Here is a 24,953-nt window from a genome sequence, read left to right on the forward strand (position 1 = left end):
GTCTTTCCCTGTCCCTTCCTATTTGGTTAAAGATCACTCAAGACTTCTGGGTTCCTTCCATTATTTGCCAGGGTATTACATGGTCTGGCAATCTGTATCCCCATTTGTGGGCATTCCTCAACCTCAGAAACAGCCGTCCTTTTTTCCAGAGGTACTTCAGGGTCTGTTAGGTCAAGGAACAATTCAAGAAGTTCCAACTCCTCAGTGGTGGTACGAGTTTTATTCCAGAATGTTCTTGGTCATCAGGAAAGAAGACACTTGGAGACCCATCCTGGATCTTTCTCAGCTAAACACCTTTTTGAAGTGTCCCTCCTTTTGAATGTTATCCCTTCAAACCTTGTTTTCTCTTCTGCTTCTTCAGGCATTTCTAGTTTCCCTGGATCTCAAGGATATGTTTATCTACATGTTCCTATTCATCTCCTTTTCATGAAGTTTTTTACATTACTCTGCTGTTTCCTGGCATTTTCAGTTCTCTGCCTTTCCCTTTAGCCTTTCTACTGCCCCAAGGGTCTGTGATTGCTTTCTGCAGATTTAGGGGAGTCCAGATCTTTCTTTACCTGAATGACCTACTCATTCAGGCCTCTTCTCCAGAAATTTTACTTCAGCATCTTCACTTTGCTATTTATCTCTTGCAAAGCCTGGAGTTTACTGTGAATTTCCAGAAATCATTCCTGATTCCATATCAAGATAGTGTTATTTAGGGTGTAGGCTCCAGACTGTTCCAATGCTGCCATCTCTGCCTCCTCCCAAGGCTTTAACTCTAATTGCTTTCTTTCAATCCCTTCTTCCTCTGGCTTCCATTGTAGCCAGGGAGTTTCTAAGGGCTCTGGGTTTCTAGGCTTCCACCATTCCTATGCTTTCTGTGGCCAAACTTCAAATGAGAAAGCTCCAGTGGTTTCTAAAGTCAGTCTGTCTTCCAAATGCTCATCCTTTAGATTTTTCTAGTCTCCCTTCTCCCATACTTCAAGCTGGAACTTCAGTGGTGGATTCATCAGTTGTTTCTCAACCCAGTTCTTCCTTTTCAACCTCCAGTCCCCTCCCAGGAACTATTTATAGATGCCTCAGACATGGAATGGGGGGGGGGGCTCCTTCGGTTATCCAAAAGTGCAGGGCATTTGGTCTCTTAGACAAAAGAAAGACTGCATCAGTGTCAGAGATATGAGACCTGTTCTTTTTGCTCTTCAGGCTTTTCATTCTCTCTTCCTTCCAGGGCCCTACATGATTCTCACAAAAAGTACCGCAGTGATGTGGTACATCGACAGGAAAGGGGGTCCAAGGTCTTATGACCTGTGCAGACTAGCTCTTCAGGTTTGGGATCTTGCTGTCCAGTATCAGGTGACCCTTCAGGCAGGTTACATTCCTTCAGATCAGAACATAGTGCTAGATTCTCTGAGCAGGTCCATAACACAATCCCATGAGCGGGTGCTTCACAAGGATGTATTTCTGGACATTGTCCACCAGTGGGGTACTCCTTAAGTAGATCTGTTTGTCTCCCCTCTGAAAAGAAAACTTGATCTGTTTTGCATCAGAGCTTCATGTTCTCTGGCCTGGAAGGTGGACATCCTCTTTCTTGGAAGAGGATGTTTCTTTATGCCTTCCCTCCCCTTGCTTTCATTCCGAAGGTTCTGTTCAAAATAAAACATGATGCTCCCAAAAATTTGTTGGTGACTCCGCTTTGGCCTGGAAAGCATTGGTTCCCTCTTCTTCTGCATGTAGCCAGGGGCAATAATCACCAGTTACCTCACAGGGTGGATCTACTCACACAAGACGAGGGATTTCTCATCCACCCCCACCTGTCCACTCTTCAACTGACATTGTGGGTGATAGTTTTGATACCATTCAGACACCTTTTTTTTCCTGAAGATGTGCTTCAGGTCCTGCAGGATGCCAGGGAACCCAGTACTAGAAAATCTTATTTGCCCAAATGGAAGAGATTTTCCATCCGGTGTCTTTATCGTAACTTGGATCTACTTACTGTGGATGTTCTTTTGGTTCTCTTTTATTTGTGTGATTTGCTCAGTGCTAGGTTGACATATTCTTCTGTTAAAGCCCACCTGTCTGCTTTTTCTGATTGTCTGCGTTTGACTCCCCCTTTGGCTTCTAGATTTGAGACCAAATAGTTTCTTAAAGGCATCCTTCACATTAGGCCTCCCAGGAAACCTGTTCCTCCTTCCTGGGACCTTAGTTTTGTTTTAGAAAAATTGACTCAGGCTCCTTTTGCGCCTGCGGCTTCAGCTTCCTTACAGCATTGTTCTTGGATGACTGTTCTTCTTTTGGCCCTTACCTCTGCCACATAAGTGTCTTAGCTGCAAACCCTTATGGCTGTTCCTCCTTTTTTGTTTTTTTTTTCATAAGGACAGGGTGTCTCTTTGTACTAATCCTTCTTTTTTGCCCAAGGTGGATAATGAGTTGTCTCTTAATCAGTCTATTCATTTGCCCGCTTTTTCCCTTCTCCACAATTGGCTAGTGAGAAGGTTCTTCACACCTTTTTACATGGACAACTCGGATATTATTTGGATGAAACTAAAGCCATTCATAAATCTGAGCAGTTTTTTGTTTCCTTTAATCCTGTGTCTTTCGGTTTGGCTGTTTCCAAGCAAACCATTTCTTCTTGGATAATAAAGCCATTTTCTTTTTTATTATTCCTTTGATGAGAAGACCCTTCCTCCTGTTAAGGCTCATTCTAATAGGGCTGTAGCCTCTTCTGGTGCTTTTTTCAACGGTATGGATACTAATTCTATTCTTGAGACAGCTACCTGGTCTTCTGTGCATACTTTTACCAAGCACTATAATTTGGATGAGATTTATGGGGCCAGAGCTGTTTTTGCCATGGCTAATCTTCATGTCTTCCTAGAGGGCTCTGTTGACCCTTTCCTCCTCCCAGTCTTCTTCCCAAGGTATTGTACTCTTCCTATTGTAGAGAATACTGCAGCAGTGATATGGAATGAATAGTATAGTTGTGTAAAATCTTACCACAACAGTAGATGTCCTTCTCTTCACTGTTTCATTATTTGCACTCACCCTCCTCCCGCTGATCCTTTTTTCTTCTAGATGTACCTGTTACCCAACTAGTATCCTTGGACTGTCGTTCCTGCTGGGGCTTTTTCATTTCTGAGTATGGCACATCCGGACCTCACATTTATGCCTCATCTTATGCGCAGGGAGCATATATGTGATGTACGGCATACCCATTACAGCTAAACGCATTGGTATACTGGCTGGACATTGGTCTGCCCTAGGTCAGGGGATCCATATTGTAAAGAATACTGCAGCAGTGAAGGGAAGGGAATCTGCTGTTATGGTAAGATTTTACACAACTCAACTATTTCTAAGTCTAGGCATGGCTTTTTGGGTTCTTCTCCCCATTTAGGAGCTGCACACAGGTGCCTTAGCCATCAGCCTCAAAGTATAGGGTCTCATAGGATCATAGGAAGTTACTAGGCTATTGGTCCTGAGGCCCTTACAAGCCTAGCCAAGAATTTACCCCATGTTCCAACAAATTAGCACCCTATGCCACTGTCCAGCAGGGACATAGGTGGAATTCCAGGGGTGTATTTTCTGTTCCACATCCAGTTATCCAGGTTGTGCTTAAAAAGGTTTAATGAGGTACTCTGCTTTACGTGGAGAAGAGTCTATTCCACAAAGGGGGAGTCTCTGGGACACAAATCTATCCCTCCAACAAGTCTTATTTATGTCACAGACCAGGTTGAGGTCTCGCGTGCGAGTTACTCGAGTGGAGCTTGACTTGCAGATATGCAGCAGTCCCATCAGGGTGGGGTCTGAGATTGCTTTGTATGCCAGACAGAGGTCACCTCTGAGGAGTCTGTAGGAGACTAAGTAGAGGGACAGGGCTTTTAGCATGTTTGTTTAGGGTAGATGTTTGAGGCCCTGGATTCTCTGGGTGAGGAATCTCTCTGGTCTCTCCAGCTGCTGTATGTGCTTTGTGAGATACATGCCGAAAGGGGCATTGTATTCAATAATTGGTCTTATAAGAGAAAAATACAGGGATGTTATGACCACCTTGTCCCTGTATGAGATACTCTTACTAATGAGATGGGCCATGTGAAACGCTTTCCGTACAATGGAAGCAATATGGTGGTCAAAAGTCAGTTTGCTATCAACCTGAGTTCCCAAGTCCCTCACGATTGATTGGGTGCTTAGTGAGTTATTATCAATGTGATAATTTGTGGGAACGTCATCCTCCCCAGAAGGGATGACTATGCATTTTTTGGCATTCAGTTTGAGGCCATGTTTCTGGCACCAGTCATTTGTTTGGGTGAGACCCTCTTGGAGGATGTCCACATCACTAGGGGAATTGATGACAGCACCCAGCTTGCAGTTATCTGCAAACTTGGTCAGCCATAGCCCACTAGATTTGGCCTGCACCTCTGACAAGTATATCCCAAAAAGCAGAGGCCCCAAGTCCGATCCCTGGGGTGCACTGCTTGTTATGGGTCTACTACTTGAGGTGGCCTCCCCTATTTTGACTAGGTGGGTTCTAGTCCTGGTCTCTGATCCTTTCAACAGCTTACAGACCAGGTCAACATCAATGAAGTGAGAGCTCTGACTTTGGCTGTTCATGCTTTTCAGTCCATTTGGGTTCCAGGTTATTTTAAGGATCTTCACTGACACTGTCACAGTCATGTGGTACATCAACAAGCAAGGGGCACAAAATCTTACCTCCTTTGCAGGGTGGTACTTCAGGAGTGGGATTTTGTGGTCTTCCACCAATTGTTTCTTCAGGCTGTTTACATTCCTTCAAAGCACAGTCTTGTGGCAACACTTTGAGCAGGTCATGGACATCCTCATGAATGGATGTTTCACACAGAGGTGTACACAGACGTCATACATCAGTGGGGTATTCCTCAAGTAGATCTTTTTGCCTCCCCTCTGAACAGGCATCTCACCAAGTTCTGTTCCAGAGTGTCAAGTTCTCTGGCTTGAAAGCTGAATGCCATGTCTTTTTCTTGGAAGGGGTGGTTACTGTATGCCTGGCCCCTCTTCCTCCACTGTCAAACTTCCTGCACAAGGTCTTGTGGGACTGGCCCAGAATCTTGCTGGTGACTCCCTTTTGACTCAGATAGCACTTGTTTCCCATTTTGTTTCATCTGGCCAGGGGAAGTCATCACAGCTACTTCACAGGATGCATCTTCTCACACAGGACAAAGGGATCTCTCCTTCAACCTCACTTGCCCACTCTTCAGTTGGTTCTTTGGTGATAGGGTTTTGATTCCTTTTAGACACAAGGTTTCTGGTGACATGCTTCAGGTTTCCCAGGAGTACAGAAAACCAACTATTAGAAAATCATGTTTGGCGAAATGGAAGAGATTTTCTTGGTGCCTCAGGCATGACTTGGATTCTTTTTCTGTGGGTGTTCCTGTGGTCCTTTCTTATCTGTGTGAGTTGCAAACTTCTGGTCTGACATATTCATCTCTTAAAAATCATTTGTCAGCCATTTCTGCTTGCCTTCCTTTGAATCCACCCCACCCCCTTCTTGTTTTGAAGTCAACAATTTTTTAAAGGCGTCCTTCATATTAGGCCCCCAAGAAAGCCTGTTCCTCCTGCTCGAGACCTTAATTTTGTTTTTGAGAAATTAACTCAGTTTCCCTTTGGGTCTGCATTTTCTTCTTCCCTGCTGTACTTGGGGAGACGGTACTTATGGTGATTCTTACCTCACCTAAGACAGTTTTGGAGCTTCAGGCTATGTTAGTTCCTTTTTTTATTTTATTTTATTTTTTTTTACAGGGACAGGATCTTTGTTCATACCAATTCTTTTCATGCCCATGGTGATTAATAATTTGTCCTTAAATCAAGCAATTTATCTTCCCTCTTTTCCCCTCTCCACAGACTGCTAATGAGAAGATTCTTCACACCTTGGCTTTACATAAACAGCTAAGGTATTACCTGGACAAGACAGCATATATCAGTAAATCCGAGCAACGTTTTGTTTTTTTTTCACCACAGGACATTGGGTTTGGCTGTTCCTAAGCAAACTATCTTTCTTACTTTCTTTCTCTTTTATTTTCCTCCTTCCTGGATATGCATGTTGTTGCTTTCCTCTTAGGTTGCTCTGGTTCTAATTGGGCAATTCAGTTCTGAGGATCCGGTGCTTATATGTCACATTATGTACCTTACGCCTTAAAAATGCATCTGACATGTGGTGTCTGGAATGTGTAAAGGCTTTGGTATGCCGGCCAAATGTTTGGCTATCTTTGGCAAATATCCCAGATGTTAAGAATGTTGCAACAGTGAGAAGTAGGACGTCTACTTTTATGATAGTCTTACACAGCTGTACGTTAAGTGCTTTAACAGAGACTTGTGTACAGCACTATGTCCTACTCCAGCATCTTACTTAAATTAAATATTAATTGAATAATCACCTTTTCTGACCAGAATGTTTTCAGTGCTTGCTTTGCTTGATTCTGTATTTGTACTGAACCCTTAAATATTATGGCTTTTTTTTTTACTCTGTAAAGTGTAAACATTGCAAATTAACTGGTTTCATTTTACACTTAAAGCTGTATTAGAGTTTCATATTTGGTTATAAGCTTCATGTTGCATTTTTACTTGCCTGTAACCACACAGTGTGCATGCAGCTATGTATCTAACTTTGTGCTTGTTTCTGTGATCCATTTTATATTGTTCTGTAGCATTGGATTTTTTTGTCTTTAAGCTTGTAAGTTTTTAATTTTATTTCCTTTATCACTTTTCCCTTCGTTTTACTCACTTCCAACTCTTCCTGGAGTCCTTTTAATTGCCATGTGTATATCCAGTGCTTTATCAAGCATTTAAGCTGTGTGTCTCGGTAGTCTGCATCTTATTTAATGATTTGTAATGTCGCAGATAATTCTGTATCTTCTCTGTGAATTAAGCAGATCACCAAACTTGCAGCCTCACCCTATTTTGAGCTTAATTAAGTAACCAATGTAGCCTGTTGTGCCACTTGATTTTTGATAAAGAATAAATGCCTGATATATTAGAGAATATTTCTCTAGCTCACAGTATTCTTGAAATATACCTGTCATTACTGTTAAGATGAAAGGGTTAAATGCCTCTGTGGCTTCCTTACCTGCAGTATGTAGGACCTTTAAACACCTGAATTTTTACATTTCCTGTCACTGTGAGTTAGAATATATGAATCTAGAGTCTGAGTTTTCAGATAAGTTGCCACACTGCCTCAGAGACAGGATGGTCGAATTGACACTAACTGCATGCATAGCATACTTTCCCTTTCTTGGCCTCCACTTATTCAGCCAGCATACGTAGTACATCCAGTTTCAGATTATGGCCCTTCAGGATCTTATGCACCTGCTTCCACAGGGTGCATAGATGAGACTGCTGCAGTCTGCTGTGCAGCACTCATATTACAGTGTGTTGCCATTTAGGCTGTCTTGATTGTCAAGAGTTTTAAACCACTGTTTCTTGTGATAGCCGTAGTGTAGCAGAAGAATGAACTTCAGGTGCTTCACTGCCTAGATGACTGATTTCTAGTAGTCCACTGAAGAGTCCTTATATTGGTTAGTCTCAAGGCTTTAGTTACTTGGAATTGACCATAATTTTGGAGAAGTCATGTTCCACTCTTCCTCAAAGAATAGCATTCATAGGTACATAGCTTGGTACTTTTCAGTGCCAGTAATTCCTGCTGATGGAAATGCCCTAGGAGGTTATGACTTTGGCATTGTGGACTAGGCTGCTGCATGAGTACATGGTCAAACATAACCACATCTGCTATGCTCAATGGCAGCTACAGTATTCATGGTGCTGTTTGCATGACTGAGGATGTCTGTGTTGAAATCTGCTTTGTCGGGTGTCAGACCCCTGGAGTAGTTGACAATCTTCACCAAATATTTGCTAAGCCTTCCATTTTTTTTAATCAAAATTATTGACGCTCCTGATGATGGATGCTTTGTTTAAATGGTGGGGAGCTCCTGTATAATTTAAGGGGAGTGGTCCCACTTGAGAAGAACTCCATCTTTGGAACCTGGAACAGTTCTTCTGGTCCTGAAGGCCTCTGAGACAGTTCTGCTTGAACCAGTCTGACAGCCAATCCATTATGTGGTAACTAAAAATAAATAAGATGAAAAAGCAAGAAGGCAGAAATTTATACTGCCATTTCTTGTGACTCTCTGCTCACCTGACAGTGTGCCACAGACATGGCCATCGCTGTCTCACTGGTTCACATCTATTTAAAAAAAAAAAAATGAACAAGCTGCATTGCTTCAGTCGGTCCTCCAATCCATTGAGATGTTCTTTGTATTTCACTGTTGTAGTCTTTACGTTTGGGTTATCTGCTTGCAGGTAGCCCTCAGTCGGCCTGATTAACAAAGTCTTGGGTCCTGCGTCGGTTGCTGTCCTTTCTTCCATGACGTCAGGTCATCAGGGGTATAAAACATGCAGCCGACACCATTACACCAGTCTTTCTTGCCGTGCGGTGCCCAAAGCAGAAGCAGTTTGCAAGTGCTGGTTGGCCAACTCCTGAAATTTTCATTTTCGAGTTTCAGAACCGAAGTCTTCAACTAAAAGCTAAGTACCCCGTTGGGGAAACATTTTCTTGCTCTTAACCGATGTCAGTAAAAGTAAATAATTGCATTACTTGTGGAAAACAAATACCTCATAAAGATTTTCATTCGTACTGTATTCCTTGCCTAGGCCCAGACCACGACATACCTCGCTGTCAGTTTTGTGCCTTATTTAAACCACGAACTATCCATCGTCTGTATATTTACGCTTCTAAATATTTTGGTGCTTGGTTCAATTATCCTGTTATGTCCTCGGTCAGCCATCCGACTACTGACATTCCGAAAAAACGCAAAGATAAAGACAGAGACAGGCCGCCTAGGTCCAAAGCTGCCGATGACGCTTCTCCTAAGCCAGTCACCAGTTCGCCGGTACTCTGTGAGGTGCTGTTGCAGCCCCTGATACCCGCTACTTCTGATTCTCAGGCCTGTACTGAGACCCATTCGGTGTTCAGTATGCCGCTTGATGCTTCAACTGTGGAACCTGCGGATGTCTCTACCTTGGATGGGTCCGGAGCCGCTGTGCAGGCACCGGCTTCTGAGGGTGTATTCAGGCCTACTGACTTGCATATTAAACCGACGCAATCTTCTTCTACAAGGCCTAAATCTCGAACCTTGCCTAAAAACTGATGCCCAGACCGCATAGTCAGGCCTCTATGCCTAAAAAATAGATAAGAATGGCTGAAGACCTTATTACTTTAATCAGAGGAAGCCAGCCTTCCCCCTCTAAGACACCTAGGACTGAGTTTGTTTATGATACTTCTGACCAGGATTCTAAATTTTCTGATGACAAGGATTTACCCTTATCTACCTATGAGGATTCTGATGCTGAGGACTCCATTCCCTCTGCTTCCCCCTCAGAGGATTTCTCTTTTGGTGAAACCTTGCATACTCTCAGGTAGCATTTTCGTTGGGAAAGTCAGGATTTCTCTGATTCTAAAAAGAGGCTTAGGGATTTCTTACTCCTGCCCCAGCACAGGCCTTTAGCCATACCTCCTGTATTAGACATTGTTGATGATGCATTTGCAGACTCTGGCTTGGCCCCTGACTCTTTACCCCCTGCTCCCAGGAAAGCTGATAGATATTACAGGGTCCCTGACTCTCACAAGTTCTTTTTCAAAAATCCTACTGCTTATCCTGAGACCATTTCACAGGGGCCCAAGGGCATTAAAGCTACTACTGCCAAAAATCCTACCCCCTCTGATAGAGACTTCAGAGCGCTGGATAGATGAGGTAAGAAGGTATACACTTCTGCAACTTTGGCAATTAGGGCCTTAAATTGCCAGTTTCATATGTTGAAGTATCAGCAGCATGTTATTGGAGTGCTTAAACATTCTGATTGTGCTGAAAATATGGATTTACAGGATTTATTGCATTCAGCTGAACAGGTTGGAAAACATACTTTGCAATGTGGATTTGACTCTAGAGGCATCTTGCAGGGCTGCTGTAACTGGGTCTGTACTTAGAAGGCATGCTTGGCTTAAGGAGCAATCCATAATGTTAAAGCAAAATTATTGGATGCTCCCCTACACCAGTACCGCCTGTTTGGCAAAAAGGCAGAAGAAGTTCTTAAAAAGATGGAAGAAAAAGCTAAATCTATGCAAACTAAGATTTTTTTACAAGTACAACCTCCAAGATTTAGTAGGCATTGGCCTTTCAAGAATTGGTCCTTTCTTGCTACTTCCAGACCTTCTCATTCCAAACCCAGATCCAGCAGAGCTCCCAGGCTGTAGTCCCAGGGTACGCACAGGACTAAACAGTGGGGCACCTCCACTTCCAAATCTGGGAGTAATAAGACTCCCCCTATGGCAAGCTGTCTCAATGACTTCCTTTTAAAATTTTCGAGCACTTATCAACTGACTGCCCCTTTGGGTGGAAAGATAGCTCTTTATGCAAAGAACTGGGAACTCATTACCCAGGACAAATGGGTTTTAAATATAGTGTCCCCGGGATACAGATTTCACTTCCACACATTGCCAACACCAAGCGGATGGCCAGACCTACCCCCAAATCAGTGGGCAGAGGCCCCAAAACAAGTACTTTCTCTCTTAAACATGGGGGCTATTCAGTTGGTACCAGAAGAGGAAAAGGGACAAGGTTTCTACTCGAGACTTTTCCTGGTACTCAGAAAGGGCAAGTCATGGTGTCCTATCCTGGACCTGTCTACTCTAAACACCTTTTTGGAGATTCAAAAATTTAAGATGCTGACTCTTCACCAGTTGCTTCCTATGCTAGGCAAAGATGCCTGGTTGGCAACACTAGAGTTAAAAGAAGCATACCTGCACATCCCAATCAGGGAATCTTGCAGAAGATGCCTACTCTTCAAAGCAGGCTACATGCACTTTCAGTTCTCTGCACTGCTCTTTGGCTTATCTACTGCGCCCAGGGTATTCACAAAGTGCCTAGCTCCAATTATTGCATTCTGCAGGCAAAGAAATATTCAAATATAACCATACCTGGACGATTGTCTAATTCAGGCAGAAAGCCAGGACATACTTTTAAATCATCTGGCCTTTGTACAAAGGGTTCTAACTTGTCTGGGGTACACCATAAACAAAAAGAAATCACACCTGGTACCATGTCAACAAATTATATTCCTGGGAGCAAGCTTGAATACAACTTCCCAGATGGCTTTCCTCATGCCAGAGAAACAAATTCATTTGACAAACTACTTCAAACAAGTGGCTACAAAAACTCTGCTATCTGCAAGACAAATACTGCAAGCCTTTGGGTTCATGGCCTCATGCATTTTTCTAATTCCATATGCAAGACTGCATATGAGGAAAATACAGTGGTATCTAAAAAGTCTATGGTGTCAACATTCTCAGGATCTAGAAGCAATGATTCCTATCATACCTTGCCTACGCCTAGAGTTCCTTTGGTGAGTAGAGGCCTGCCACCAAAAGAAGGGACTACCTTTCACACCACTCCCTGCCGCCCAAACCATAACAACAGACGCATCAGACTATGCATTGGGGGGCTCACCTGGCAGGGAAGTGCATTCAGGGCAAATGGTACCCAGGTCAAATGCACCTGCATATCAATCAAAAAGAAATGTTAGCTGTACAGAATGCTCTGACAGCCTTGAAGGACCACATTCTTCCAGGACAACTAAGGGTAAAGATGGACAACACCACCGTTAAGTGGTACATAAGCAGGGCGGTACACATTCTTACCCCCTCTGCAGACTAGCCATGGCATTGTGGAACACAGCCTTGAACTACCAAGTACACGTACAAGCTCAATTCCTGCCAGAAAAATTAAATACACTGGTAGACGGACTAAGTAGAAACTTCATTGACCCACACGAGTGGAAACTGGAAACAAGGATTTTCAACATGTTGACAAGCAAATGGGGGAGCCCAGATATAGACCTGTTTGCCTCTCCCCAGAACTACCAATTTGACAAATTTTGCAAAAGGACTCCCCACAAACAAGCCTGGAAAGTGGATGCTCTGTCCTTCAGCTGGAAAAACCTATCAGTCTATGCCTTCCCTTCTCTGCTTCTGCCCCCCAAAGTACTACTAAAAATCAAACAAGACAAACCAAGGATGATTTTGATTGCTCCAGACTGGCCACGCCAACACTAGTACCTCCTCCTGCGCAGTGTCACTGTTATCCCCATGGCACCTGCCTCAGACTCCTTCCCTGTTGTCTCAGCAGGAGAACCAGATTCTGCACCCTCAGCTTCTAACACTGAACCTAGCAGCCTGGCTAATTACCTAATCTCTCCTGTACCATCCCTCAGTAAACCTGTGATGGATATCATTTTAGAGGCAAGACGGCCTAGTACTAGAAAATCTTATGCTGAAAAATGGAAAAGATTCTGTGCCTGGAACCAGTCTCAAGGGATGAGCACAGCAGCGCCCAATTTACCTCAGATTTTACAGTACTTAATTGAGATGCTTCACAAGGGGCTGTCTTTTTCCTCCATCAAAATTCATGCCTCAGCCATTTCAACTCATTATAACACAGAACTTCTCCTCTTCTCTCATCCACTGCTCAAGCAGTTCCTCAGAGGGGCAAAAAATTTGAGACCACCCAGGAGAGCTCCAACCCCAGCCTGGGACCTTAACTTTGTTTTGGAGAAACTCTACCTCTGTTCGAGCCAGCTGCTACTGCAGACTTAAAATTTCTTTCTTGGAAAACAACTTTCCATTTAGCAATCACTTCAGCAAGAAGGGTATCTGAATTACAGGCCCTTAAGGCAGTGGAGCCTTTCATCATCTTTCATGCGGACAGGGTGTCCCTCAGAACCAATCCATCCTTCATGCCCATGGTGGTATCCCAGTGTGGCTCTTAATCAGTCCATTCATTTGCCAACCTTCTTTCCCAATCCACAGAACAAAGAGGAACGGATACTGCATTCCTTAGATGTGCACACACAACTTAGATTCTACTTGGACAGGACTAAACCTCAAAGGAAATCTGAACAACTGCTGGTGGCATTTGCTACAGGGACAGAGGGGAAGGCTATTTCAAAGCAAACCTTTTCTAAATGGATAAGCTATTGCATTAATTTCTGCTATAAGCATCATGGAAAACCTATCCCACAAGGGATCAGACCTACCTCTACAGTCTTTCTCAGAGGAGTCTCTACCAGGGACATCCTAGAAGCTGCTACCTGAAGTTCTGTACATACTTTCACCAAACATTATCATTTGCCAATTTTCTCTAAATCTAGAGCTGGCTTTGCCACTGCTGTCTTGCAGGGTCTTATAGCTGGTCCCAATGCTATCTAAATTCCTCCTCCCAACCATAGCTTTGGGAATCTACCCAAATGTAATGACTGCAACAGTGAAACACGAAGAACATAGTACAGTTGTGTACACTTACCATAAATGTAGATGTTCGAGTGTATTCACTGTAGCAGTCCTGGTTACCCACCCTCCAGCCCCCTAACTTCTTTTGGCTATACCTCTACTTTCCTTTACTATGCTTAAAAGCTTTTTGGTGTATTTGCTGTTTTGTTGGAGGTATATCATTGTATTTTTATATTTAATTGCTTCCCATTAGGGGGGCACCTGACATCTGGGGCAAGAAAAACTGATGTAATGGCGTCGGCTGCATGTTTTATACCCCTGACGACCTGATGTCATGGAAGAAGGGACAGCAACCAATGCAGGACCCAAGACTTTGTTAATCAGGCCAACTGAGGGCAACCTGCAAGCAGATAACCCAAATGTAATGACTGCAACAGTGAATACACTCAAACATCTACATTTATGGTAAGTGTACACAACTGTACTTTTTTGATGCAGGAGCTGCTCATAATTTTGGTCTTCTTTAGGTAGAGTATTCCAGAGACTGATATTTTCACCACTAAGATGCATGAGGTCCTCCCTTATTCTATTAGATGCAGTAGGGAAAGGGTTGAGGTAGTAACATACATGGGATTCCTGTGCACCTTCCTGCCATTCACAGTGTATTCTCATTTTGAGTTAAAAGTTCAAGGAAGATGGACAAGAACCCATTATCTTCACCCCTTAATGGTGAAGAATTGCTTGGTTGCAATAGTTCATGTCCCTGACTGTGGTCCTATCCAGGAATGTTCCCACTGCTTACACAGCAGCTGGATACTGATGTGGACTCCCATTCCATCCAGATTTTTCTGACTGTGGTCTCAGAGGTCATTGACTCACTTTGTAACCCTTCCTGTCAGCAGGTCTGTGCCTGCAAGTGAAACACCTCTTAATTTGGGTAGAGTGGTTTTCAATAATACCCAAGTAAGCAGCTTATGGGTAATCCTGACCTGACAGTTGTTCCACTGTGTGGGTGCATATGTATGCTGTTTGTGTCCATCATGACCTTGTGAGGGGCAAGATTCGTGGCCCAGCTTCTTCTGGTCAGGCACTTTTTTAAAGGTGTTCTGCATCTCCATCCTTCTTTAAAGAACACCTCCCCTCTCCTGTATGGGACCTGAATTTTGTTTGCCTGGCTTTACCCATCTGCCATTTTTTGACTTTATTTCTTGGGAGGCTTTCTTTCTTGTAGCCATCACCTCAGTTTTTAGAGTCTCAGAGCTTTAGATAATTTTGTGTAGAAAATTATATCTGGGCTTTCACAGGGCTTTAGGTGTCTCTTTGCATGAACCCATGCTTTCTACCAAATGAATCTAAGTAGTGTCTTAACCAGTCCAATCACCTCCCTGATTTCTTTGCCAGGGCAGAAACTATGGGAGAGGTGGTTCTTCAAAGACTTCTACAGTCTGCTCTGGTGTTGCATGAAATGGATGCTTGATTTCAGGAAAATGGAGCAGTTATTTATCTGCTTTGCTCTTTTGAAGATAATGGCTTATGTTTTCCAAGCAGAAACTTTCCAAGTGGACTGCTGCCTCTATTATCTTTTGCCTTCAGGTGGTAAGTGCTGCATTCAAGGCCCTTTGCACTAAAGGAGTGATGATCACTTCAAAAGCGTCTTCACTACACATCTTCACCAACCATTATTATTTCTCTGATCACAGGTTTACAACAAGAATGGTCCTTGGACTGTCTTCTGGTTTCTTCCACCATAGTTGTTCTGCTTGGGATTCATCCCAAGCAGAGATTCAACAAGGAGGGTCCTTTAATGTTAGAGGTAACGGATATGTTGGTATTTTATTTGATTTATGGACCCCATCAAGGAGAATTTTAACTGTAAAATTCAATGGATTTAGCCTTACCTTACATTATCACTTGATCTATGAGAAAACCTTCAGAGTCAAGTGTTCCCCTACTTGTATTCCCCTATGAATTAGCAGGTCCTCCGTCTTACCTGAGCTCTTGGATATCTCTGTCAGGAAAGAACATGCATGTGTATTAATAATTAACATTATAGGATTCAGATCTTCATTGTTTTCCTGATTTTTCTGGTGACTTGGAGGCATCTGGAGAGGTCTGTCAACAAGCTCATTTGTATTTCCAGGATGTGAGGTGAAAAAGTGCATGTGAATGGTCATGTGCATATCCCAAGCATAGGGCTTTCCAGAAATTTGATAATTTTCATTGGTGGAAGGGGTGAACCCCACCAAAGACCCGTGGAAGGGGTGAACCCCACCAAAGACCCGTCAACAAGAGTCTTCACATTAGAATTATAACTTATTTATTTTAGAAGATAATATGTTGTGATACTGGGGCAGGTCCAGAGGAAGCAGGAGAGTTTGACCCCTGATGATTCCACCCCAGTGTAGTTGTATATACTTTCATGTTTAAATTTATATTTACTGTCTATGGGAATAGTTAGTAGACAGTCTGACCCCAATTATATATATATATATATATATATATATATATATATATATACATATATATAAAAAAGAAAAGTTAGTTTTATAAAAGCATTTTATTGCTTAATATTTCTGTCATGATTTTTTTCATAGGAATTTAATATATTATTTAACTTTTTATATGTAAATGTTAGTTTATTTATTATTTTTGTCTGTTATAATGCAGCTCTACTTTCCAAGTAATGACTCATGCTTTGCATTCCATAATTGTAGTACAAGCTGATTATTAACTCTGGGTAATTATGTCTTTTTTTTTGGAAGACAGATGTTTTCATTCCATTCCTTTGTTTATTTTTCTGTTCATACTTTACATTTAACTTTTATTTCAGTTTGTAGTGATGTTCATCGTGCATACAGCTGCAGTCATAACAGATGGGTTATCCTGCCGTCAGGCGGGTCCTCCTTCGGCCGAATTCCAAAGTCTAGGTCCGGCGTCGGTTGTCGTCGCTTCCTCCCTGACGTCAGAGCGGCAGGGGTATAAAAGAGGCAGCTGACGCCATTTTCTTCAGTCTTTCTTGCCGCGCGGTGCCCGAAGCAGAAGTAGTTCGCAAGTGCCGGTCGGCCAGCTCCTGAGATTTACGAAAGTATTTCAGCCGAAGTCTTTTTGAAAGCTAAGTACCCCGTTGGGGAAACTTTTCTTGCCTCAGACCGATGTCAGACAAAGTTAATAATTGTATTTCATGTGGGAAGCAAATACCGCATAAGGATTTCCACTCTTACTGTATACCTTGCTTAGGCCCAGACCACGACGTCTTGGCCTGCCGTTTTTGTGCTAGAGTCAACAAACGCACTATTAAGCGTCGGGCGGAGTTCGCCCTTCACTTTTTTGGCAAAAAATTTAATTATATTATGTCGTCGGATACTCCGACTCCAGTTTTGAGCAAAAAACGCAAAGATAAGGACCGGCATACGAGATCCGCACCACCTACTGATACCACGCTAAGGCCGACTACCGGTTCTCCTGTACTCAGCGAGGCGCCTACACAGCCCCTGAGTACCGATGACAATGCATTATCGGTGTCTTCAGTACCCGAGGTCACAGGCTCCTCGGCCCCCATTCCAACTACAGATACCGACGCCACTCCTGGCGGGGAAACTCAGAATTTAGACAGGCCTGCCATTTCTCAAGGGGTCTTCAGGCCTTCCTCCTTCTCTATTAAAGCCTTTACTAAATCTAAAACAGCCATGAAAGCCAAAAAACAGGTTCCTCAGACACCCGCTCAAGGCACCATGCCTAAAAAGCAGATGCTTAAAATGGCTGAGGATTTGATTACTCTTATCAGGGGTTCTCAACCCCTCTCTGACAAAAGGCCTAGATTAGAGGAAGACTACCCTTCCTCAGATCAAGCTTCTATTACCTCAGAACTATCTGAGGACCAGGATTGTGCCTATTCTCCATTCGAAGACTCTGATGCAGAGGAGTCTATTCCCTCGGTCTCCCCCCCTGAGGACTTCTCCTTTGGGGAAACCCTGCATACATTGAGGAAACACTTTCACTGGGAAGGCCAAGATTATTCAGATTCCAAGAAAAGGCTCAGGGAATTTCTTCTGCTCCCCCAGCATAGGCCTCTGGCTATCCCTACTGTTTTAGATATATTGGATGATGTGTACACAGAAGCCAGCCTTAATCCTGATTCTTTGCCTCCAGCTCCTGTTAAACCAGACAGGTATTACCGGGTTCCTGATTCTCACCAGTTCCTATATAAAAGCCATACTGCTGACCCAGAAACTATTTCACAGGGTCCCAAGGGAATTAAGGCGTCTACTGCTAAAAACCCATTACCTTCAGAGAGAGATTCCAGATCTTTAGAAAGGTGGGGGAAAAAGGTGTACACCTCGGCCACTTTAACCATGAAGGCATTAAACTGTCAGTTCCATATGTTAAAGTATCAACAGTTTTTGATAGCTCAGCTGAAAAGCAAAATGACACAATCAGAACCACCAGATTTAAAAGAGTTGCAGGATTTGTTGCATGGTGCAGAGCAAATGGGTAAACATACCTTGCAGTGTGGTTTTGATGCTTTAGAGGCCTCATGTAGAGCTGCTTTTACGGGGTCTGTTATACGTAGGCATGCTTGGCTCAAAGAGCAAACCTTACCAGATCATGTCAAAGCTAAATTATTAGATGCACCTCTTCAAAAAGATGTATTGTTTGGTGTTAAAGCAGAGGAGGTGCTAAAGAAAATGGAGGAAAAAGCGAAATCAATGCAAACAGTAAAAGATTTCCTGCAGGTACAGCCTCCACGTTTCAGCAGAAACTGGCCTTCAAAAAATTGGTCCTTTCCAGCCACGGAGAGACCTCAAAGGGGCAGATACAGGCATCCAAGGGGTAGAGGGCAACCTCAAGGATCTTTCAGAGCCAGACAGTGGCAAGCACCAACCCCAAGAGGTGGAGAAGATAATCACAGTCTTTCAGAAAACAGACACAATGACTTCCCCCTACACCTGCCAAGCAAAGCTTTAATGGCAGCACCTTTGGGCGGAAAACTGATATTATTCTCAAAAAATTGGCATATTGTTACAAAAGACAAATGGATTCTGGACATTATAGACAGAGGCTACAGGTTCCACTTTCACACCCTTCCAAAAATGAGAGGCATGCCAAACCTGCCACAAAATCAAAGGGCAGAGGCACAAAAACAAATTTCAGCTCTCATGGACATGAAAGCAATTCAAGAGGTACCTGCAAAAGAACAAGGTCAAGGGTTTTATTCCAGACTATTCCTGGTACCAAGGAAAGACAAAGATTGGAGACCTATCTTAGACCTATCTATCCTAAACACATATCTACAGGTGCCAAAATTCAAGATGCTCACATTACAGCAGCTTTTTCCCATGCTGGGCAAGGAGTCTTGGCTGGTAACATTGGACCTCGAGGAGGCATACCTGCATGTCCCTATCAGACAAGATTGCAGAAGATACCGCAGATTTCTTGCAGGTTCAACCCATTACCAATTCTCTGCATTGCCCTTTGACTTATCTACTGCGCCCAGAGTGTTTATGAAATGCCTGGCATCAGTAATCGCCTTCTGCAGACTACAAGGGATACAAATCTACCCATATCTGGACGACTGCCTGATCCAAGCGGACAGCAAGGACATACTACCGCAGCACCTGGCGTTTGTAATAAAACTGTTGAACTTCCTGGGATACACAGTCAACAAAAAGAAATCAAAACTAATACCCTCTCAACAAATAATTTTCCTGGGTGCCAACTTGGATACAACCACCCAGATGGCCTACCTCACGCCAGACAAGCAAGGGCAACTGTCTCAATACTTCAGAAAAATGGCAACTTACACCGGGCTAACTGCAAGGAAAGTCCTGCAGGCTCTGGGATTCATGGCATCTTGCATCCTACTTATCCCATGTGCAAAGCTGCATATGAGGAAACTTCAATGGTACCTAAAAAACTTATGGTCTCAACACAGCCACAGCTTGGAAGCAATTATACCACTCATTCCATGCCTTCAAAAGGAATTTATGTGGTGGGCTCAAGCTTGCCAAAGAAACACAGGTCTTCCTTTCTGTGTACCTCAAGCAACTCAAATCATCACAACAGACGCCTCCGACTATGCATGGGGAGCACACATGACAAATCAGTGCATTCAGGGAAAATGGGCATGAAAAGAGAAGCTCCTTCACATCAACCAAAAGGAAATGCTAGCCGTACAAAAGGCTATTATGATCTTCAAAGACCTACTGCATCCAGGCCAGCTATTGATAAGGACAGACAACACCACAGTGATGTGGTACATAAACAAACAGGGGGGAACTCATTCATACCCCCTGTGCAGGCAAGCCATGACCCTATGGAACACAGCACTGGAATTGAAAATTCAACTACAGGCACAATTCCTGCCAGGGAAGGAAAACACACTGGCAGACAACCTAAGCAGAAATATGACAGATCCACACGAATGGAAGTTGCATCCTCAAATTTTCACAATGATAACTCAGGCATGTGGACAGCCAGACATAGATCTCTTTGCTACCCATAGAAATTGCTAGTTGAAAAAATTTTGTTCAAGGACCTATCATCCACAGGCCTGGAAAGTGGACGCACTTTCCTTCAATTGGGCAAAATTGACAGTCTATGCCTTCCCGCCTCTTCCTCTGCTGCCCAAAGTTCTATTAAAAGTCAGAGCAGAGAGGCCGAAAATTATTCTCATTGCTCCAGACTGGCCAAGGCAACACTGGTATCCGCTCCTGAAGAGCCTGACACATTCCCCACCATGGATCCTACCTCTAGTCCCTCTTCTGTTGTCCCAGCACAACTACAAAACTCTTCACAGCCATCTCAAAACTCTAAATCTAGCTGCATGGAGAATTCCTTGATTTCCCAACAGTTTCTACTCTCCAAGGAGGTGCAGGATGTCATCTTGGAGGCCAGAAGACCTTCTACTAGAAAGACCTACTCCGCCAAATGGAAACGTTTTTGTGCTTGGAATCAAAAGAAGGGACAGAATCCTTGGGTAATAAATATACCTCAAATTTTACAGTACCTAGCTGAGATGTTAAACAATGGACTTTCCTTCTCCTCCATCAAGATCCACGCTTCAGCCATTTCTGCACAATACAACACAGATCCTCCTTTATTCTCTCATCCTCTCTTAAGGCAGTTCCTCAGAGGGACAAAGAATATAAAACCCCCAAGGAAACTACCAGTCCCTGCTTGGGACCTCAACTTCGTATTGGAAAAGCTGACCCTTCCTCCCTTCGAGCCAGCTTCTTCACCAGAGTTACAGTACTTGTCATGGAAAACAGCCTTTCTTCTGGCTATCACCTCAGCTCGCAGGGTTTCGGAGCTACAGGCCCTCATGGCTGTGCAACCATTCATCATTTTCCATCTGGACAGAGATTCCTTACGAACCAACCCTACATTTATGCCAAAGGTAGTATCCAGTGTAGCTTTGAATCAGACTATCCACTTACCTACCTTTTATCCTAATCCACAAAACAAAGGGGAAAGACTACTACATTCCTTGGATATTCACAGACAACTTTGTTATTATTTGGACAGGACAAAGCCATTCAGGAAATCTGAGCAACTCTTTGTGTCCTATGCTGCAGGTGCTCAAGGAAAGGCTATTTCCAAACAGACAATTTCAAAATGGATAGCCCACTGCATAAACTTTTGTTACTCATTTCATGGAAAAACTGTGCCTGCATGCATCAGATCCCACTCCACCAGAGCCACAGCTACCTCTGCAGCCTTCCTCAGGGGGGTCCCTACCAAGGATATTTTGGAAGCAGCCACCTGGAGTTCAGTGCACACTTTCTCCAAGCACTATCACCTCCCACTATACTCTAAATCTAGAGCGGGCTTTGCCACAGCATTCCTGCAGGGCATCCTAGCCCCTCCTAGTTCCACTTAGTGCCTACCACCCTTACTTAGCTTTGGGATTCTACCCATCTGTTATGACTGCAGCTGTATGCACGATGAACATAGTGCAGTTTTGTACCTACCATAAATGTAGATGTTCGAGTGCTCATACAGCTGCAGTCCAGGTTTCCCCTCCCTCCAACCCCTTTTAGGACAGGCCTTATGACAAACCCTTTTCATATAACCTTTTGGGGTACTCTTTTATGGTGTATTTGCTTGCAACTACTGTTTTTGATTTATCAACATTGCATTTTTGCATAACATTATGTTTGCCTTCCTTCTGGGGGTACCTGACATCTGGGGCAAGAAAAACTGAAGAAAATGGCGTCGGCTGCCTCTTTTATACCCCTGCCACTCTGACGTCAGGGAGGAAGCGACGACAACCGACGCCAGACCTAGACTTTGGAATTCGGCCGACCGAGGACCCGCCTGACGGCAGGATAACCCATCTGTTATGACTGCAGCTGTATGAGCACTCGAACATCTACATTTATGGTTGGTACAAAACTGTACTTTAGTTCTGGTATTGAAAGTAGGTTATTATTTCGAGTTACATTTTTTATTTTTTGAACGTTTCTTTATTTCTACATGTTGTTCCACCTTTTTTACTTGGGTAATATTTGATCATTTATCTTCATACTGTTCTAGATCTGTATTTTGAATGTTTTAATGTTTTCATTACGGGTTCAAACCGTCCGGGCTCAAAATGTTTTGTACTTGGTCGAGACATACTTGAAATATTTAGGGAGACTGGATAATGACTATTAGAATACAGTCAGATTTTCACCACGTGGTATGTGATGTACCATCTGCAGTGGTGCAGCAGTAGCATTGTTGCCTCACAGCAAGAGGTTCTCCCATTCGATTCTCGGCTGGAGTGCAGGGACTGCCTTCTGTGTGGAGTCTGCATGTCCTCCCCGTGGTTGGGTGGGCGTTAGAAAGACGTGTAAATGGGCGTGCCTACGTTGAAGGTTGAACGTTCGAGCTGGCACCTCGGCGTTCGTGAAAATCTACTGCCAATCATAAGCGGACCGAAGTTCCGCTGTGGCGACCCCTAACTGGGAAAAGACAAAAGACAAACAACATCATTGGAAAGTACAGTGCTGTTTTTATAGATCTACTGGTATAGTGATGTTATATTTTAAATTGTTTAGCCATGGGATGCCTTCTCAGTCCCCCTCTCAAAAAGATATTGATTTCCTTTGTGTGCTGTAACTAGCCTAGAGCCTCTAAGGGGCATCAGGTATCTGGAAAGAATGCAAGATGGGGCCAACTCTGTCAGTAGCTGCACAACTGCTTTACATTGTTTCACTAGTGTGATAGGATAAGTTCCGGTGGGGTGCTGATAGTGGATTAGTGCTTGGGAAGGCAACTGTTGTCTCATATGCCATCTGTCATAGAACACACCTGTGATGTAAGAAGGCATGTGTGAGCCCATAAATGCCCCTGTACACATTTATAGCTCATTGAATAGTACTTAGGGCAACTGGTGAAGAACATATGCTTGGTTCCATGCCCCGTCTTGTTGGCCCTCTGGTTTCTTCAACTCTTCACCAAATCTTAGTCCTGTAACAGCCAGCTGTAACCTTTGCGGCAAATTTGCAGTAAATTACTGCAACTCTGCAAAGATAGGGAGGATATTTTCCTCTGTCTACAGAAATGGACTTGTAGAAATCAACAAGTTATTCATTGAAAGTGTGTAGTTTCATATTTTATTGTCTCAGTTTTATTTTTCACAGATAATTTCACTTAATTTGTGATTATTTTGCAGAGATGATTTTGTATTACTTAGATACCTTTGACTTTTAGCAGAAACATGTAATGTTTCCATTTCTGTAGCAGAACTCGAATTTGCATATCATAGATGATCTGAGATTTTTTTTTTTTTTAATTTTTAATTTTGTTTTGTAGGGAACAAGTGTTCTTTCACCATTTCTACATATTGGATCTTTAATAATATTGGCCATCATGATCTACAAGAAGTCTTCCGTTCAGATTTTTGAAAATCATCCATGTCTTTATATTCTTACTTTTGGATGCGTTTCCGCAAAAATAACAAACAAATTGGTGGTAAGAACTGCTGTGGTTTTATCATTTTTGTTAAGAGTGTGCCTTCCTAGTTGCACTGGGTGGAATTACATTTAAAAACCTGTTTAAGCTATAATTTGATGCAACAAGTCATTTTTCTTTACTGAGTCATTTTAAGGGTTGTGAATAGTAATCAGGGTGGACTATGAAGAGTATCCAACATTGTCTGATTTCTCATCTTTTTAAGTGATATGCTTCAAGTTATGCTGACTGTTAGACATTATCTACTTGTATTTAGCCAGTGGAGTTTGTGTTACAGAAAATTAAGTTAAGTTAGGTCCCTCTACATGCTTTGAATTATAAACTCCATGACAGTCACATTTTTATACCATGGTTCCATAAAAATGTCTGTTTTCTTGGTACATTTGACAACTGATTTGTATAGTTGTACAAACACATTCTGTTTACCTGCTGCTTTTTGAAGCAGTTAAAACATGCCAGTAGCTTTCTTTTGCATTGATACAGTTGTGCTTATTTGCATTGCAGACTTCAGAGGGCAGGTGTAGGAATGTTAGTTTCATTTGTACTTGACTGAAAAAATTATTACGTACAGCATCATAAACATGCAGCTTTTAAACGGTGGCGCAGGGAGAAAGCATTTGTCAGCTGCTGACTGCTTGAGTTTGGAAGCAGTCCCCCGGCTCTTCCAGATGGTGTGGGTAGGGGGAGAACGCTAGCACTTTGGAAGTATTTTTTTTTTCTTCCTGAGGAGTCTTGGTTGCCTGAGCCTTGGTGAAGTAAGGGCCAATGCTGATCTTGCTATCTGCTTTTAGTAGTCACTTTTTACAAATGTTGCAGAATGTGCATATCTGAGGTATATCGCAACACAATGGAGGAAATGGTTAAGTTGCCAAGATTTTACCTCCACCATTCAATTTCCATGATGCTCCAACATATGTAAAGTAATGGATGGGATTGATAATGCCTCTTTTTGTTTCTGGTTAGTAATACAAAATGTGATAGGGATTTTGATACAACTCTAGTACATATATTACAGAAATGGCAACTGAAGGCTGGTTGTGTAGTGCAAAGCATTATGGAACTAAAGTTCATCCTGTAGTCCTGGGCTCAATTCCTTCGGTCTTCATTTGCTTACTCTTACTGTGCAACTCTTAGCAAGTCACTTAACCAGACAGTACTCGAGAGTAAGCCCCTTAACTCATTCACCCCGGAGCAGCTCTGAAAAAGATGCCTGCTTAATTCCACCATAGGAACAACAGTGCAGCCTGAGCTCATTTTTAGAAAATCCATGTTTAATACCATACAGGAAAACAAATGTTCATAACTCTTTAACTATAAGAGCTAGACTAAAAATGTAAAGGCGAAAGTTGTTCAGCAGACACTGACCTTTCCAACAGTGTAAATGTTGATAGTGCATATCAAAGTCATTATTAAATATTTGGCAAGGAATGTTGATATTGTGCATATTTTTTTACCTTTTTGGAAAAGCAAAGCACAATATCTTGGTCAATGTACCATGCAGACCCATACAATTTGAATTTAATTTGTTAGTATGAATGTCAGCTTTAAAATGATACCTTAACCATGACTGTGTGATGCTCCTTTCTTGAGATATTCACAGAAATATGGTGCAATATATTATTTCTCATAATTGATAAAGCATAATATCACATCACCTGTAACAGACAGAGCCTACATGTCCGTGTAGAAGTTGTGCAACTGAATGTCAGCTTCAAAA

At 42.8% G+C, this 24,953-nt stretch overlaps 1 protein-coding gene across 1 annotated transcript in view; it reads left to right on the plus strand.

Moving 5' to 3' along the window:
• CEPT1 (choline/ethanolamine phosphotransferase 1) overlaps positions 1-24,953 on the plus strand; it is a 615,941-nt gene that overhangs the window by 550,437 nt on the left and 40,551 nt on the right. The window contains exon 6 of the mRNA XM_044076652.1: positions 23,078-23,236. Within this exon, the coding sequence (XP_043932587.1) occupies positions 23,078-23,236 (159 nt within the window). The remainder of the gene's footprint in view (positions 1-23,077; positions 23,237-24,953) is intronic.

The sequence above is a fragment of the Protopterus annectens genome, chromosome 7.part0 (genome assembly GCF_019279795.1).
Source record: "Protopterus annectens isolate FY-2018-M chromosome 7.part0, PAN1.0, whole genome shotgun sequence".
Lineage (NCBI taxonomy): Eukaryota > Metazoa > Chordata > Ceratodontiformes > Protopteridae > Protopterus > Protopterus annectens.